The 17,606-nt window shown below is 46.6% G+C and overlaps 1 protein-coding gene across 1 annotated transcript; it reads left to right on the top strand.

The window, feature by feature from the left end:
• Window positions 1-242: 242 nt before the first annotated feature.
• Window positions 243-15,883, top strand: GPALPP1 (GPALPP motifs containing 1). Its single transcript, XM_056862116.1, has 8 exons — window positions 243-321; window positions 2,728-2,860; window positions 3,715-3,804; window positions 12,125-12,233; window positions 13,138-13,272; window positions 13,410-13,574; window positions 14,825-14,923; window positions 15,606-15,883. Exons 1-8 carry the CDS (start codon window positions 243-245, stop codon window positions 15,822-15,824), a joined length of 1,029 nt encoding a protein of 342 aa, XP_056718094.1. The 3' UTR covers window positions 15,825-15,883.
• Window positions 15,884-17,606: the final 1,723 nt, after the last annotated feature.

Here is a 17,606-nt window from a genome sequence, read left to right as displayed (position 1 = left end):
CCAGAGAACACAAGGCACGCTTCCGCCCGGTCGCGCGACGTCACCGGAAAGGCCCTCACGAGGGCGCCTCAGTGCGCACGCGCCACCGGAAACAGACCCTCCCGCATCCGCCCATCTGAGCGGGTGGACGAGGGGAGGGAGAGGAGAGAGAGAGAGGGAGGCCGGGCAGGCGCGCAGTGCGCAGGCGCCGCCCTTCCTCCCCCTCAGCCTCGGCGGCTTCCCCGCCGCTCTCCGGTCCGGCCATGGCGGCCTCGCGAGACGCGATCGGGCCCGCGCTGCCCCCGGGCTTCAGCCGCGCCTCCTCTCCCGACGACGAGGCGGGTGAGTGAGTGAGGAGGAGGAGGAGGAGGAGGAGGAGGAGGAGGAGGGGGGCCGCCGACGCCGGCGCCCGGGAGGGGTGGGTTGGGGTGGCGAGCGCCCCGCCCCCCTTGCCCGTTCCCGGAAGTGGGTTGCTGGAACAGGAAGTGACGTCCTGAGGGGGGAAGGGTTCGTTGCGGTGGTCAAAACAGGCCGCGTTCGTTGCGCCTCGTGTTTTATTTATTGATTTCCGTCGTTTGCAAATCAAAGAATCGATACATTATTGCAAATCAGTAAATAGAATTGCGGGTTTTTTCCTCACTTGGACCCCAGGCGGATTGCAGAGGCTGAGTCGGAACAATCAACGGGGTGGGACGTTCAGTAGACAAAGCAAGAGGCCCTTAGGGGGCTGTGGAGCCAGCCGGAAGCCTGGAAACAACTGGCGCAGGTGGGAGCCCGAGCGTTGGCACGGCACATTGCAAGGTGCCAGGTTCCATGCCAGGGTCCTACTTAAAGCAAACTGTGCCCTGTTGTATAGATCACAACCCCCGGTAATTTATCCAGATAACGTTTGTGAAGCCTTTTGTAATGTGACAGCAGGTAGACTTCCCCTGACTATGGAAGATCCACTGATTTAGCAATTTGTAATAATCTCTTTTCCTTTCTGTAAAATGTATTAGGGCAACCAGGGAATAGCTTGTTGCTGGGCAGAATCTCCCTGTGTGTCTGTGAGCTAGTAACTGGGGTAAGAGTCATGGAGGGTTACAGTAAACCATAACAAGAACTGGGTGAAACTATTACTCCACTGCCACCTCGATGTCTGGAGTGTTATCAGCCTACCCTGAATGTTGATGGGTTGTCATATCTTGAATTTGGATAAATATCCCTTCCTCAGTATGATCGGGGCTCAGAGATTTTTACTCGGTAGAGTGCTCTGGGTCGCAGCTGCCAGAATAAACTGTTTTCTTGAATAACGATCTCAGGTCTCTCTCTCCCCCCACGAACCCCCGTTTGCCGTATCAGTAACAGTGCAGCCTTGTGCAGAAAAGCCCTCTTGAGCAATTCAGTTTTGCAAGTTTGCAGATAGTCGGGAGAGCCGGGGCTTTCCTGACGTCCTCAGACAGGCCATTCCATAAGGTGGGGGCCACAACAGAGAAGGCCCCCTTGTTGATTGTGCCCATTCGCAGTTCGGCACCTGCAGAAGACCCTGCTGTGATGAGCGAAGCTGTTGTGGCAAAGCACAGGGAGAGAGGTGGTCTTGCAAATAGGCCATAAGGGTCTTTGTGATAGCCAAAATTTTAAATTGAGCCCAGTAACTGCTAGGCAGCCAGTGGAGTGCCTACAGGATGGGAGTAATATGCATCCTCCATCTGAGACAGCCAGCGTGGTGTAGTGGTTAAGCGGTGGGCTCTGATCTGGAGAGCCAGGTTTGATTCCCCTCTCCTCCACATGAACGGCGGCAGAAGCTAATCTGGTGAACTGGATTTGTTTCCCCACTCCTGCACATGAAGGCAGCTGGGTGACCTTGCGCTAGTCACAGCTCTTAGAGCGCTCTCAGCATCACCTACCTCACAGGGTGCCTGTTGTGGGGAAGGGAAGGTGATTGTAAGCCGGTTTGATTCTGCCTTAAGTGGGAGAGAAAGTCGGCATATAAAAATAAACTCTGGTTCTTAAGTCCTGATAACAGCAGAGCCACAGCATTCTGCACCTATTGGAGTTTCTGAGTTGGTTTTGAGGGGAGACCAAAGTACAGTGCATTGCAGTAGTGTCACCATGGCATGGATCCAGGTAACAGTATTGTCGAAGGCTTTCACGGTCAGAGTTCATTGGTTCTTGTAGGTTATCCGGGCTGTGTGACCGTGGTCTTGGTATTTTAAATACCAAGACCACGGTCACACAGCCCAGATAACCTACAAGAACCAGATAACGGTGTTCAGGTGAGCTCTACAGTAATGCAAGTTTCCATAAACTGTCGGCACGTGTAAGAAGCCAACTGCTCGGCAAGAAGAAAGGGAAATGTCTGTTGTGGTAACTGAAGAAGGTTGGAGCCCAACCGCTCTGCTCAGCAAAGTCTGACTGACCCCTTTCTCCAGCAGAAGGTTGAGGCTAGGTGGGCCAGGGGAAGGGTTCAGAATGTGCAGAGTGATTAGATAAGAGCTGAGGTCTCTTGGCTTCCTAAACCACACCTTCTGAGGAAGAGAGATTTCTCTTGCAATGGAATATTTTAACACTGCTTCCATCAACTGGGCTGTGAATAAAAATACAGCTTGACATAAAACCTTATTGTCATATTTTTATATGAGGCAAATGAGCACTTTTGCTCACAGCTGTTTTAAATTCTGTATTTAAAAATAATTCTTTCAATTCTTAAGAAATATAGTTTGAATAATTACACTAATTAATACATAAACATGGTGCATTTAGTTGCAGGGCCTGCACTGCCTCCTGACTACAAAAGCAACCTGAAACGACGAGGTGGTGATGAAGACCGTGCCTCTCCTCGTGTGCCTACGGAAACAGATTCAGATTCTGAAGATGAGAGAGGTGCAAGCCAAATGCCCAGGTCTGTGCACTGGGAGGAGGGTGGGGGTTTGTTCTTGTTGTCCTCCTTGGGCCCAGCTGGACGATGGTCGGAGCATCTTCAGAGCTTACTGTGTCATAACAGGAGAGAAGACCATGGTCTTCATCCTCGGAGGTGGGCAGGACTCTTGGAAAGCACCCGTTCTTGCTGTCTGTCAAAGCAACATAAGAACGGCCCTGCCGGATCAGACCAAGGCCCATCAAGTCCAGCAGTCTGTTCACACAGTGGCCAACCAGGTGCCTTTAAGAAGCCACAAACAAGACGAGTGCAGCAGAATTTATGGAACTCTGTGTGTTTGAGAGCCACGTGGTGTACTGGTTAAGAGTGGTGGTTTAGAGCGGTGGACTCTGAACTGGAGAACCAGGTTTGATTCCCCACTCCTCCACATGAACGGCAGACTCTAATCTGGAGAACCCGGTTTGATTCCCCACTCCTCCACATGAAGCCTGCTGGGTGACCTTGGACAAGTTACAGCTCTGATAGAGCTCTCTCAGCCCCCCCGCCTTACAGGGTGTCTGTTGTGGGGAGGGGAAGGGAAGATGATTGTAAGCCGGTTTGATTCTTCCTTAAGTAGTAGAGAAAGTCGGCATATAAAAACCAGCTCTTCTTTTTTGTGTTTGAGCATTAATCGGGAATAAGATATATTAGATGAGTAGCTTATGATAACCCTGTGTTTATGTCCCCTGAATGGAAAGTGAGGAGTGCTATTTCCAAGGGGTAAAACAAGGGATTTTGTTGATGTAAAACAAGGGATTTTGTCTTTGTTTTTCCTTTCAAATGGAGTGATTATTATCCACATCCTGGTAATGACTGAAGCTTCGTTGCTGTGTTTTCAGAAATCAGAGAAGACTTCAAGATGATGATGATGGATTCTTTGGCCCTGCCCTCCCGCCTGGCTTTAAAAAACAGGATGATTCTCCAGAGAGGTAATCAAAATGAAGATTTGTTTGGGTGTATTTCTTTAAAAGGGATGGGTTTTGCCATTTAGAAGTGCCCTAGAATTCTGCAGCGAAGATTGTTTATGTCTGTTGCACATGAACCAAGACTGAGTTTTCAAACTAAAAGGCTGGAAATAGCTGCGTCTGAGTCTCTTTATCTAAACCAATCTAAAATAACACATTCAAGTAAGAGAAGTAATGTCATTTGCAGTTAATGGAGATGTTGTTTCAATAGCATTTTAAAGGCTTGTCTTGAAGCCCGTCTGTGGAAATAACAAGTTCCTGAACTGCTAATTCAGACGTCTGGTGTGCCTAAAGTGCACACTTACAGTGGCAAGCCTTTCTGGTGCCCAGGATGCTAGCATCCACCTGGCAGGGCTCAGATGAAGCTCATGTTGATGAGCTTGTCTCACCCCAAGATGCTGAAGTGGATCTTTGGGTATGGGGTGGGGAAATAGCTCAGCAGGCATGGCTCCTCCAGCAGCTACTCATCTCTGCCATTCCTAGCCATGCTGCCACGGTGGCACCCAGGAGTCCTACATGGCCTGGTCATTCCACAAGAAGGGCACGGGAGCTGAGACTGGCTAGTGTTGGCCCCTCAGTTACTAGCATGCTTGGCTCAGCCGCCTCTTCAACAAGGAGGAAACTGGAAAGAAAACCAGTTCTTTCAGACACTGCAAAAATCTGGAATAGTTCTTTCACCACTGGAGACCTAGTCCCAGGAAGCAGTAGACATCCCAGATAGGATGTGTGTGTGCGCATGTGCACTAAACGTAGTCCAGTGTGAAGCTTCTTCAGCCAGAGCAATTTGTTCAGCTCCAGGTCTGTTGTGAAAGAATAAATAGACACAAATCTGACATTAAAAATCACAACACTCAAAAATCAGCGGGATAACATTTTAATCTTCCAATGCTGACCTAAGAGTGGTACTACTCAGAGAAGCTTCAATGAGAGATTACAACAGAAAATTACTGAACCCAAGTTAATTAACAAGTTCAGAACAATGGACAGGATTGAATAGGGATGTAGGATTTTCATTGTTCTGTTCAGCATCCGCATTTGTGCTGATACTGGAAGCAGGCCCTGGTTTGGCTCTCACCTGTAGGAAAGGCAAGGGCCGTTTGGATGTTGTGGAGAGTGTCCTGCAGGCTGGGGGGCTGGGGGCAGGCGTGCTGAGTTGGCACTGTTGACTTTCTCCCAGGTGTGATTCAAGCAACAGGCTGTTCTGTCAGTGGGATCACATAAATCATGAGCCAGAATCAGGCCTTATCGGCTTGAGGAACAGATTGAGTTGGAATTCAGTGCCCCCCCCCCCCACTCGGCGAGCATCAGACACTCGGATAGGTGCCTTTAAAAGGAATTGCAACATAGCTTAGTTCAGAGGTTCCCAAACTGTGCTCCATGGAGCACTTGGTGCTCTGCGAAACATCTAGTGCGCCATGAAGAGATTGGAAATAAAAAGAAATAAAATAAATGTGACAAAATCTCAAAATTGTGAATTTTTGCGGCCGTGACCTGTGTGTAGGTAAGTATCAAGTAGAAATTATTTTGCTTCTGCAGCATTCTGTGAAGCAGTAACTATAAAGGGCTAGTCAGCGTTCATTGCGCCAAACTCAAAGTTTGCCGTCTGTCGCTCATCATATCGGCCCTATAATATGTAGCAAGGATAGGTCGAAGTGCATGTCATGCTTCACCTTTTGACCGCCGGCACCTTCTCGGAACCACGTGAAACATTGAGAATGTCGGCTGGAAGCACAAAGCAGGCAGCGAAACCAGAGAGACTCAATGGCACACGGTGCCACGCTAACCTCCTCTCTTCTGTGAACTTTGCCGTGCTTCCCAGATCCAGTTGTTCATCTTCATGGCTCCTGCGCACATTGGGACTGTGCATGCGTAGGCCACCCGTGGAAAAGATTTCTAGCAGACTAGGAGCACCCCATCTCCCTCTGGCAGTTAACTGCCAAAACGGTCACCTGACCAGGAAAAGGGACGCTACTCCCTCAGTTCTCTTTTTGCCGCCGCGAGGAGAGGATCTCCGTTGCTGTTCTGCGTTTTTCCTTACCTCACCTCTTGAGGCCGAGGAGACTTCCTTCTCTCGTTAACAGTCATTCTAGCGAAGAACAAACTTCACGTGAAGAAGATACGTGCCTGCATTTCTACCTTGTCGTTATGGCTTAAGAAGGGCCTCCTCAGGATTGTGCCAACTGTGGCTTTAAAATGGCGCTGATAAACGCCCATTTTCTGTGCCTTATCTGCCTGAGGGATCACACAGCGGAGCTGCCTGCTCTTTCTGTCCCCAATTTACCCTGAAGGCATGATCTGGTAGAGCTGGAGAAGAGCTCTTTTTCAAAGGCTTTGGCTGTGTGCCAGCCTGGATGAAGGTACCCTTCCCCCTCTGTGGCAAGGGGTGATCTGACGGATTCATTGGCTCTCTTCAAAGGCTTTGGCTTCGCGCCAGCCTGGATGAAGGCACCTTCCCGCTACTTGGCTGCGTCAGCTCTGAGGGAAGAAACCTGGAGATGTTGCCTGACAGAGCCTCAGATTCAGAATGGCTGCTCTTTAAGGCTTTGGCTGCGGCCTGCCTGGCTGAAGGAAGCCCTCCCCCTCCCTGGTCTCAGTTGGAGCCGTGAGCCTGGCGGCGTGGCCTGGCAGAGTCTGCCTGACTGAAGGCCTCTCTCCCCCTCCTCCTGTCCGATCGGAGGGGAGAAGCCCGGGTAGGGTTGCCAGGTCCCTCTTTGCCACTGGCGGGAGGTTTTGGGGGCAGGGTCTGGGGAGGGGAGGGACCAATGCCGTAGAGTCCAATTGCCAAAGTGGCCCTTTTCTCCGGGTGAACTGATCCCTATCAGCTGGAGATCAGTTTTAATAGTGGGAGATCTCCATCTACTACCTGGAGGTTGGCAACCTTAAGCCTGGAGTTGTAGCCTGATGGGAGCCTCTTTTAACGGCTTAGCTAAGCCTGAGTGAAAAAACCTTTTCCTGGCTGCCCTCAGTTTCCAGGTGAGATCCTTGGAGGCATGGGTTGGCAGAGCCTTGCCATTCTTAATGGCTCTTTGTGCAAGGTGTTATGTATTGCGAGGGCCTTGTGCTTTTTAGTTGGGGTTGTCTGGTCCTCTTCACCCTCTGTAGTTTTTGGGGAATTGCTGAAGTGGGTGGAGTTTCCTGTGCTTGTTGTGTTCCGAGACAACAAGAAGGCTTAAGGCCTGCTGAGCTGAGTTTTACTACTCGACACAATAGCCTCAGTCCACCATTTTGCTGTAGTCTCTCGGCCCTGATCCTCAGCACAGGCCCTGTTTCAAGCAGAGGCCAGGCTCGCTATGGCCTTCTCCATGGGGCGCTCAGAACTGATCACCACGAATGCTTTTTGGAGGCAACCCTGAGCGGTTTGCCTCTCCTGCTGGTTCTATGGCAGCCTTCATAACCATCAGTGCACCTCTGAGCCCAAACCCTTTGTGGGCAATTTCCCCTGTCGGCTTCATGTATGCCCTTACTCCCATCTTCCTACTAGGGAATGGTACTGGCTCTCCCCAGGGTTTTTTATCTCACTGCTGCTTCTGGGAGAGAGCTCTTATTTCAGCTGGGCTCCGACTGTCTCTGGAGTCACTCTTATGTTACACCATTTGTGGTGAAAGCCGGTGTGATTTACTGGTTAGAGTGTTGGGCTCGGATCAGGGAGACCCAGGTTCAAATGCCATTCTGCCTGAAAACTTCCTTGTGTGACCTTGTGCCCATCTCATTTTTCTCAACCTGACCTGCCTCGCAGGGTTCTGGTGAGGATGCAGTTAAAAAGGGTAAAATGTTACAAGCCACTTTGAGTCCCCATTGGGGAGTAAAATGTGGTACCGTTCAGTACTACCCCAGGACAGGAAAAAGGTGCAGTTTTGAATCATTATTATGTACTAAGGAGGGCACCTGAAAAGCCTACCTTCAGGTCCAGGTCATCTGTGCGTGTAAAGTGCCATCAAGTCACAGCCAACATATGGCAACCCAGTGGAGTTTTCCAGGCAAGAGACTAACAGAGGTTGTTTGCCATTGCCTTGGTGGTCTCCCATCCAAGTACTAACCAGGGCCAACCCTGCATGGCTTCTGAGAACTGACGAGATCAGGTTAGCCTGGGCCATTCAAGTCAGGGCCCAGGTCATCTAATCATATGTATTACAGTCTTTAAACTTTGCTTGGTTGTCTTATTCACGGACCTCTCTACCCTTCCTGCAGAGAGTCCCTCTGGAAGCTGCCAGTGGCAAAAATCCACATTCCCCTTCATTTGGAATTATGCCTTGTCTGTGTTACGAAATGTGTGGCAATTAGAGTGGTCCATGTGAGGCTGCTATATTGTTTTCTGTTGATCATTGGTTGTTGATCAACCCGTTTTATCCTTCTGATTAAGTTCCCTTTGCTTGTCTGTCTTTTGTCAGTCATTATTTTTCTACACATCACAACAGAATTTGGGTTTGGTATATATTTCACCCTTCGGTGGTGCCCGGATTTGTTTTCTCTTGCTGTCAAGATGGAGCTAATAGCATCATTCTGGTGACCCAAGTAATGCTTTTTTCTCAGGGCACTCCTTTGGACTCTGAGCCTCTTGAGGACGAAACAGCTGCCTGTTGCAGGTTTTTGGGAGCACCTACGTGGCGATTCAGACAATATCGTCGATTTTCTTTCAATGGGTCGCTGGCTGAAGACTGGGTCCTTTAAAAAAACAGTCAAAACCTCCGTCACTGTACCTCCAATTGCTGTGGAAGCATCAACAGCTAACAGGTATGTTCAAATATTATGTTGGATGAATTTTTTATTCATTTTCAATTATTTACCCAACCCTTATTATTATTAATTTACTCAGTTGATATGAATATTATTTTTCAATTGTAGTGTGGAAGAAGATGGAGCAGTTGCTGGTGCTAGAATTGCTGGACAGGATGAAGAGTTTTTGGATGAATCAGCGGCAGCACCTCCTAAAGTGTGGAACCAACTACCTAGTTCTTCGGAGTCTAGTGCGACAGGAAAAAGAACAGTAAAAAGGAAGTACCACGATTCCTACTTGGATATGGGGTTCATTCAGACCAGTGACAACAAACCACAGTGCGTAATTTGCAGCAAAGTATTGTCAAACAGTTCAATGTTCCCAGCAAAAATGCGCCGTCATTTTGAGGGGCTTCATCCAGAATGGAAGGGCAAACCGACTGATTTTTTCAGACGGAAGTACGGTGAACTTACACAAGCCCAGAAAAGTATATCGTATCACTCAAAAACAGTTAATGAAAAGGCTTTGATGGCATCCTACTTAGTCAGTTACCGAGTTGCTCAAGCTGGCGAAGCCCATACCATCACTGAAAACCTTATCAAGCCTTGTGTAAAGGACATAGTTGAATGTATGCTGGATGGAAAAGCCTCAAAACTAGTAGACACAGTTCCTTTGTCAAATAACACAATCTCGCGACAAATCAGGGACTTAACAGAGGATGTAAAAGCTACTTTACTGTCACGAATAAAACGCACTAAATTTTCGCTCCAAATGGATGAATCAACAGATGTAGCTGGGTTGGCAATTTTAATAGTATTTGTACGCTACCAGTACTTGGAGTCTTTTGAAGAGGATCTGCTTCTTTGCAAGCCGTTACGGACCACCACAACTGGCGCTGAAATTTTCAAATTAATAGACAAATTTTTCACAGTGAGTGGCATCCCATGGGATAACTGTGTTGATGTGTGCACAGACGGTGCGAAGGCCATGACTGGGAAGACGTCTGGTGCTATCTCAAGAATAAAACAGAAAGTCAAGGAGTGCAGCAGCAGCCACTGCGTCCTCCACCGCCATGCCCTCACTGTGAAGAAAATGCCGCCTTCCCTGAAAGGAGTCTTGGACGAAAGCGTAAAAATAATTAATTTTATCAAATCACAACCTAAGAATACTAGGCTACTCAAAATGTTGTGTGATGACATGGGGAGTCTACATATATCTTTACTTCTTCATACAGAAGTAAGGTGGCTTTCTCGCGGCAAAAGTTTGACTCGGCTCTTTGAAATGAGGGCTGGAGTCAGAACCTTCCTGATTGACAATGACTTTGCTTTGGGAGACTGCTTGTGTGATGAGCATTGGCTCATGAAATTGGCATATTTAGCTGATATTTTTAAAAAGGTTAATGATTTAAGTCTGTCACTTCAAGGAAAAGCAGTAACTGTTTTTGACGCCAGCGATAAAGTACAAGGATTTAAAAAGAAAATAAGGTTTTGGGCAGAATCAATGATAAATCAAAATCTAGACAGCTTCCCAATGGTAAAAGAATTTAGAGAAGAACTAGAATCAGACATACCTGACGATACTTTAAATGAGTTTCAAGTCCACCTGCTATGTTTGCTTGATAGTTTCAACTGTTATTTTCCGGAAGAACACTATGAAAAAATTAAAGAAAACTTTTGGGTTGTAAACCCATACTCTGCTGTGTCGGAAATGCCAGCCTGTCTGACATCACAGCAGTATGAATGCTTGATTGATTTGACATCAGATTCTGTGATAAAAGAGAATTTTGCAGCTAAGAAGTCACTATCAGAATTTTGGTGTCAGCTTAAAGATGAATTTAAGGTATTGTCAGATAGAGCAAAAATCATCCTTCTGCCCTTTGCAACCACTTACTTATGCGAATCAGGATTCTCTGCCTACGTGGCTACAAAAACGAAATACAGATCCTATCTTAATGCAGAGCCGGATATTCGGTTGCAGTTGTCCCAAATTCAACCAGATATAGCCACGTTGTGCAAATCAAAACAGTCCCATCCCTCTCGTTAGAATCTTAAGTTCTTTTACGACACCAAGTTACATATTTTGGTTTTGCAACTGTAAAAAATGGTTTTAAATACCAGATCTGTTTGGTTACAATACTTGCTTTGAATTCGTTCTGAAGTGTGTTGCCTTTATGTTTTTTGTGTATGTAGTGAGATTTGTGGAGAAAATGAAAATTTTGAATGAAATAAAACTTGATGTTTAACGTGCCCAAATGCTTAAACTGCTTTCAATACTACTGTCATTTGGTTTAGAATATAGGTGCTAGGTGAAAATTGGTGCTCTGTGATTAATTTCTCTCCTAAAAAGTGCTCCATGGCTCAAAAAGTTTGGGAACTGCTGGCTTAGTTAATAGTTTATATAATAGCTATTGCTTCATGTGGTATAATAGGGTTTCATATTTGTTAGCTGCCTTCGGTGTTCTTTTGAACAGGAGGGCGGCGTAAGAAGAAATAACACGACATGGTGAACTGAGGTGTCAGGCACTGTCACATGGATTCCTGCATCTCAACTGAACCTTTCCAGACCTGCAGCAAAGAAAATCTACGCCAGGCTGACTTTTGGTCACATGCCCTGCATTATTAATGTCAGACAGTAGCTGTGTTGGCCTGCAGTAGAACAGCTAGGTTCGAGTCCAGTAGCACCTTAGAGACCAACAAGATTTTCAGAGTGTAAGCTTTTGTTTGTATCTGGCAAAGGAAGCTGTGTCTCTTGAAAGCTTATACCCCTAAAATCTTGCTGCTGTCTAAGGTGCTACTGGACTCGAATCTAGGTGTTCTGTGGTAGAAGAAAAATCTGCATGGTCTTCTAATGCATTTTAAGTTAACCAGCGGAAGGTCATGCCCAGGACTCACCGTGGCAAGTATTCTCAGAATCAGGCCCAGGGGGAAGAGCAGCCACTCAGCGCAAGCAGAGCAAGAGGCTGTTTATATGTTTCAGGGAATTTCAGTCACAAGTCCCAATTGTCCTGTGGAAAACTTTGCAAGCTGACTGGGTTTGGGCTTTTATGCCATCCTCGTTCCATCCAATAGGCCGCTGGATGCCCTGGGTCAAGCAGAAGGGCATATTGAGGTGGAGGGAGAAGCACGGACAGGCGAGCAAACTAAGAGCCAGTGTGTGGTGTAGTGGTCAAAGTGTTGGACTAGGATCTGGGAATCCCCATGGAAGCTTGTTGAGTGACCTTGGGCCAGTCACCCTAACGTACCTCACAGGGTTGTTGTGATGATAAGACGGAGGAGAATGCAAGCTGGATAATGCTGCTGCAGTTGTCTTGCTTGTGGGCTTCCTAGAGGCACCTGGTTGGCCACTCTGAACTGAGTGCTGGACTTGATGGGCCTGGGTCTGATCCAGCAGGGCTTTTCTTGTGTTCTTAACAATATAAACTACTTTGGTCCCCCTTTGGGATAAAAGCGGGATATAAATAAAGTAAATAAAGAAATAAAGTCATAGTTCACAGCAGTTTCTAATCTCTACTGATTCATCTCTGTTTTGAAAAGTGTTCTGTTTATGCTTAAAATGTGTTTTGTTCTCAAGGCCGGTTATAGGCCCTGCTTTACCACCAGGCTTCAAGAAACCATCAGAAGAGGGTGAAGAAAACAGATGCTCCCCGGGGTCTTTTGTGCCATCTCCGTTCACATCCCAGGTGCGTAAAACCAGGACCTGTTTGTTTATTTAATTTATTTAGGTTATTTATAGTCCACATTTCTTGTGTAGACTCAAGGCCGATTATATAGTGTAAGTCATGTACAATAAACAGGATGGGACAGCCAATGAGCAATACAGTAAGGTTTGAACTACAGAAATCTGAAAGCATACAGAAATCTCAGAGCTGAAACAAAGCATGGCCTTCTAAACATGATACGTTAAGAGGTATAGAAAATACCTAGTCTGGAGCAGACTTGCAACGATAGGCAGTCCCTTTCCTTTTACCAATGCAACTTTCTGACCACGTCACTACAGTCCTATTTACCTGTGCGAAAAACCCTCTTGAATCACTCTTCTGCATAGTTTGCAGAAATCCAGGAGGAGCCCTCCTGACCTCATCAGGGAGGCCATTCCATGAGGAGGGGGCCACAACAGAGAATGAGCCTGCTTCTATTCCTGGAGCATGCTTGAACTAGGTACCCAAAAGTTTGGGTAAATTAAAATTAAATGAAACAATTAAATATATTTATTACTAAGCAAATGCATATATTAAAAACAGGCCCTTATGGCAACAGATACATAGTTGATAATCTAAAACCACATGCCAAACGCGTTTCGGCCCCCAGGCCTTCTTCAGTGGCCTAGTAAAACATATTATGCACACATAAACAAATAGAGCAATTTCATATCCACCTGGGTATGTATTATAATTTGTATTCCAAGTGGCATATGCTAACAGAATGTTAATATGGAATACTGACCTACTTTACAGGGTCATGGTAACAACTGCATGAAGCACCTGAGAAATTTCAAAGCGCTGGATAAAGACTGAATAGTTTCTGCGGCAGCTTTTCTGCTGATTGGGTTGATGGGATTTCTTTTTCTCTCCTTTGGTGAGACAGGACAGCAATAGTAGCGAAGATGAAGAAGCCATAATTGGCCCACTGCCTGCCAAGGGACCAACCGAATCTAGTGTAGCTGCAGACTTTGAGTGCCGAGCTCGGAGAATGAAAGAGAAACTTCTTGGTCACGACGATGTAAGCAAAATCATTACTTTTTTAAACTACTTAACCGTCTTTCGGCAGGCCTTTCCAATAAGCTTGACTTTGCTTTTCCTGAAAGTGGTGATCGTGGAGTAGATGGATGTGCTTCTAATTTTGTTGCCTGTTTGCAGAATGAATCCAAACAAGTCAAAAGGGAGTCTTGGATGACAGAACTTCCCCCAGAACTGAAAGGCTTTGGGCTTGGTTCCCGGACGTTCAAAAGAAGAGCCGATGACAAATCAGGAGATAGATCTATTTGGACTGACACCCCTGCTGACAGAGAAAGGAAAGCCAAAGTGAGTCTTCATTCCAGCACTCCCATATGCTTATTGTCAAGCAGGACAACCTTCGTTCAGAATTTGAAAAAGGGAGATCAGGCAGTTCCCCTCCTGTCTCCAGGTGTAAAGCTTGGTCACAAGTGGAAGGGCTGAAGAGGAAAGCAGTGGAAGTGGAAGGGACACCTGGTGGTCTTGGATGGACTGCCCCCCCCTTCTGCCCAAGGCTATTTCTGTTTATGTTTTATTTAAATGGCCTTTTTCACTTATTGGAGGAGGAGGAGTTAGTTTTTATAAGCCAACTTTCTCTACCACTTAAGGAAGAATCAAACTGGCTTATAATCACCTTCCCCTCCCCACAAGAGATACCCTGTGAGGTAAGTGGGGCTGAGAGAGCTCTAACAGAGCTGTGACTAGCTCAAGGTCACCCAGCAGGCATTATGTGGAGGAGTGGGGAAACCATCCCGGTTCACTAGATTAGCCTCCGCTGCTCACATGGAGGAGTGGGGAATCAAACCCGGTACTCCAGATCATTCTCCACCGCTCCAAACCACCCCTCTTAACTACTACACCATGCTGGCTCTCGCACCACGCTGGCTTTGGGGGTGGGGGGTGGGGAATAAATATTAAATGTTAGTTTGGGAGTTTCCCCACTGGCAGCTCTGCACTCTGACCCCTTCCTGGTGCGGGAGCTCTTGCGTAGCTCCTATTCAGGCCCTGGTCTTGCCAAGGGCTTCCCTGGTCTGGGCTAAGGTAGCTGCGGGCAATGCCCTTGGCTCTTGCGCGATGTGGGGGGGGGGGGAAGCGTAGCAAGCAGCTCTTGGAGGTAGGAAAAACAGGTGTGGTTTCATCCTTAGGTGTGTTGATTTTTGGGATAAGCTCTAGCAAGAGGATTTTTACCTTGCTTTGTGGGCAGTCGAGTTTTGCGTCGTTTGCCCTGCGTGGGGTGCCTCTCAGGCTGTTTTGACAAAGGCCCTGTGGCATCACAGTAGCTGCAGCAGGGGAGGGCATCTTTTAGGGAAAGGGCGCTTGTGTCCTTGAAGCCCTCCATTACTGGCCTGCTGCCTGCACAGGCAGGTCTGTTCTGTCCACTCATGCGGAGAACGTCCTTGTTCAGCAGGGGTGCAATTTTCCTGTCATGAGAAGTAAAATTGTCCTCTCGACTGAACAATCCAAGTCCGTTATTGGGACTTGGTGCCTTTTGACTTTAATGTACATTTCCTGTGGTGCCTGCTAGTCTTTTCCTACTCCTGTCTTTTCCTCCTCTTCAGGAAATGCAAGATGGGAAGAAATCGGCGAGTAAGGGAGATGGAGCAATTGTGGTGTCAGAACGAGACAAGAAACTGGTTGAACAGGTGTCTTCACACAACGTACGCATTGTTCTGCATACCCTTTCTTGACCTGCCTGTTTTTTGATGTTTTACGGCAATACGCCTTGTATCCCCAAACTATCAACGCAGCGTGCGTGTTACTGTGAAAAACATGCCATTTTCAGCCACAAGCTTTACATTACAAATAGGTCCCAGGCAATAGTATTAGTTAAAAGCAACACAACAAATCCATTGTGACGAGCTGCCTTTCAAACCCCTGCTTTCAATCAGGTTGCTTGATCTGGAGCAGGGGTGTCCGGCATGGCGCCTTTGAACACCTTTTCTGGCACCTTTCAAGTGTTTTTAGAAAGTGGGTGGGGCCAGGTGGGCTTTTGCCCAGCAAGGCTTCAGATTGACTATTGGAGGTTTCACTGGCTGTGCAGATTTTTTTTTACAAATGCAAAAATTTATTCAGTGGCATTTGGAGTGCCCGGGAACAGGGCAGGGATGGTATGGGTGGGTTACTCCATTTTCATTTGCATTTTTCCTGTTTATTTGCCCCTGTATTTAAAACATATGAGCTGCTTTTTCTATTACGATGTACCTTTTTAATTCCATTCACCGTCTGTTTTTGAGTGGTGGCTTAGTTTTGTGAAATGTTGTCAGTTTACCCCTCTCATACACAGGTGTGCAATTCTTTCGATGTTTCCTTTTTTTATTTGCTGTCATCTTCGTTTTCCAGGACTCTCAGAGGTCTGAATCTCTTATGGAGATACACCACCGAAAAATGAAGAGGAAAGCAGCTGAAGAGAAGAATAAGCCCCAAGAGAGAAGGCCGTTTGATCGTGACGAGGATCTCCAAGTCCATCGGTTTGATGAAGCGCAAAAGAGAGCCCTCATTAAACAATCCAGAGACTTGAACACCAGATTTTCCCACAGCAAATGCAACATGTTTCTGTAATGTGAGTGAAGATGCTTAAGTATATTGTGTACTTTTCAATATTATGTAGTGTTATCTAATAAAACAACATAATCTTTGTAAATACTACAAGTGTTTGACAAATAAGTTTTCTTTCTGCCACTGTCCTGCAGCCCATTCAAAATTCCTTTGGATTAGTAGTTCATTGAAGGTCCATCGCTGTGATAAATTACTCCAGTTTAAGCCCATTGAAATCAGTGGAGTTAGACTGGAACTGATTTAACATAGGATTTTGCACCATCAGTCTTGGGGTGTGGATTTTGCACCATCAGTCTTGGGGGTGGTGGAGGAAAGTGCCATCAAGTTACAGCCAACTTATGGCGACTCGGTAGGTTTTTCAAGGCAAGAGACATGCAGAGGGGATCTACCATTTCCTGCCTCTGCATAGCGACCCTTGTTTGCCTTGGTGGTCTCCCATCCAGGCACCAACCAGGGTTGACCTGCTTAGCTTCCAAGATCTGACGAGATTGGGCTAGCCTGGGCCATCCAGGTCAGGGAAGCAGCAGTCTTAATAATATAATAAAAAGATATATGGTCAGTTCCATCAAAATATAGCCAAAAGGTAAAATTCCCACTATGAGTAATGAAGTTTCAAATAGTCCTAAACAGATGCTGAGGAAAGATATTTATGTAGCTCTTACTTTGGTTCTGGAAGTGTTTGAATTTCCAATGACAAGATGACATGTTTTTTTTCACAAATCCAGTTTTGGGCCTGGCAATGAGAGAGTTGAAGTGGAAGCAGAGGACAACTCAGGATCCCTTCTTAATAGGGAGTTCAGGGAAGATTGTGTGGGTATTAGACAGGAGTGTTGACAACGTGTATTAGTCATGCGTTTTGCCATCTCAAAACATCTGCAGCATTTTGGAACAATTGTTTTTGTTTCTCAGGCGATCAATCATCTTCCATTCTCTGACTGGATCAAGTTCATGGGCCAATAAAATCATAAGCAGTCACTGATCAGCTGGATATAGTAAGCAAGGTTTTGTCTCTCCAAGGACAGGTTTTCCTCTGCTCCCCCCAGAGGCATACTTCTAACGCAGGGGTCTTCGGTGTGGTGCTCGTAGGTGCTGTGGTACTTTTCCTGGCACTCACCAAGTGTTTTTAGAAAATGGGTGGGGCCACTCAGGGCTTTTACCCAGCAGGGATTCTGATTGGCCACTGGAGTGCTGATTAAAAGGCAGCCTGTTAAATTAAGCTTATGCTTGAAATATCGGAGTTACTATTAGAGCTACAGATCATCTTGCTCCCTGACATTTTGCGGTTGGCTCCACCTTCTGTGTCGGCCATCTTTGTTACTGCGCCCATGACCCTGTCAGAATTCCAAAAGTGCCCACAGGGCTCAGAAAGGTTGGTGACCCCTGTTCTAATGGGTGTGTGAAAAGGAGGTATGTCTTTCAACAGTGACTTTACCAGTGCAATGCTGTGGTACTAAGCCCAACTTCTCCCTGTTCCTGTCTGGATTAGATACCAGCCATCCCACGGAGACCAGGGTGCCACGCAGCAGGTTGTTTGGCCTGCCAATTACCTCTGGACCCAGGAGGCTTAGCTATGCTGTGGGTTTGTGCTTGAGAAAATGAAGTGGACTTCTCCCTCTTCAGTCAGTCTTATTACTACAGTCCACAACCCAGTAGGTATATAAGGGAAGCATTAATTACAGAAATAAAATTTATATACCAATGATCTTGTTAAAACACAAGACAGTCCTAATAGATACCAGATAAAACAACACATATCTGTCAGCAGTTAAACATTGCAACGTTTCT

This window comes from Euleptes europaea, chromosome 16 (assembly GCF_029931775.1).
Source record: "Euleptes europaea isolate rEulEur1 chromosome 16, rEulEur1.hap1, whole genome shotgun sequence".
NCBI lineage: Eukaryota > Metazoa > Chordata > Lepidosauria > Squamata > Sphaerodactylidae > Euleptes > Euleptes europaea.
Note: the sequence above shows the minus strand (reverse complement) of the source record. Positions and strands in the feature narration are given on the sequence as shown.

Coding starts and splice junctions, on each gene's coding strand:
- GPALPP1 (XM_056862116.1), top strand. CDS start 243: ATGGCGGCCTCGCGAGACGCGATCGGGCCCGCGCTGCCCCCGGGCTTC. Junction 3,805..12,124: donor CAGGATGATTCTCCAGAGAG/GTAATCAAAATG, acceptor TTTGTTCTCAAG/GCCGGTTATAGGCCCTGCTT. Junction 12,234..13,137: donor CATCTCCGTTCACATCCCAG/GTGCGTAAAACC, acceptor TTGGTGAGACAG/GACAGCAATAGTAGCGAAGA.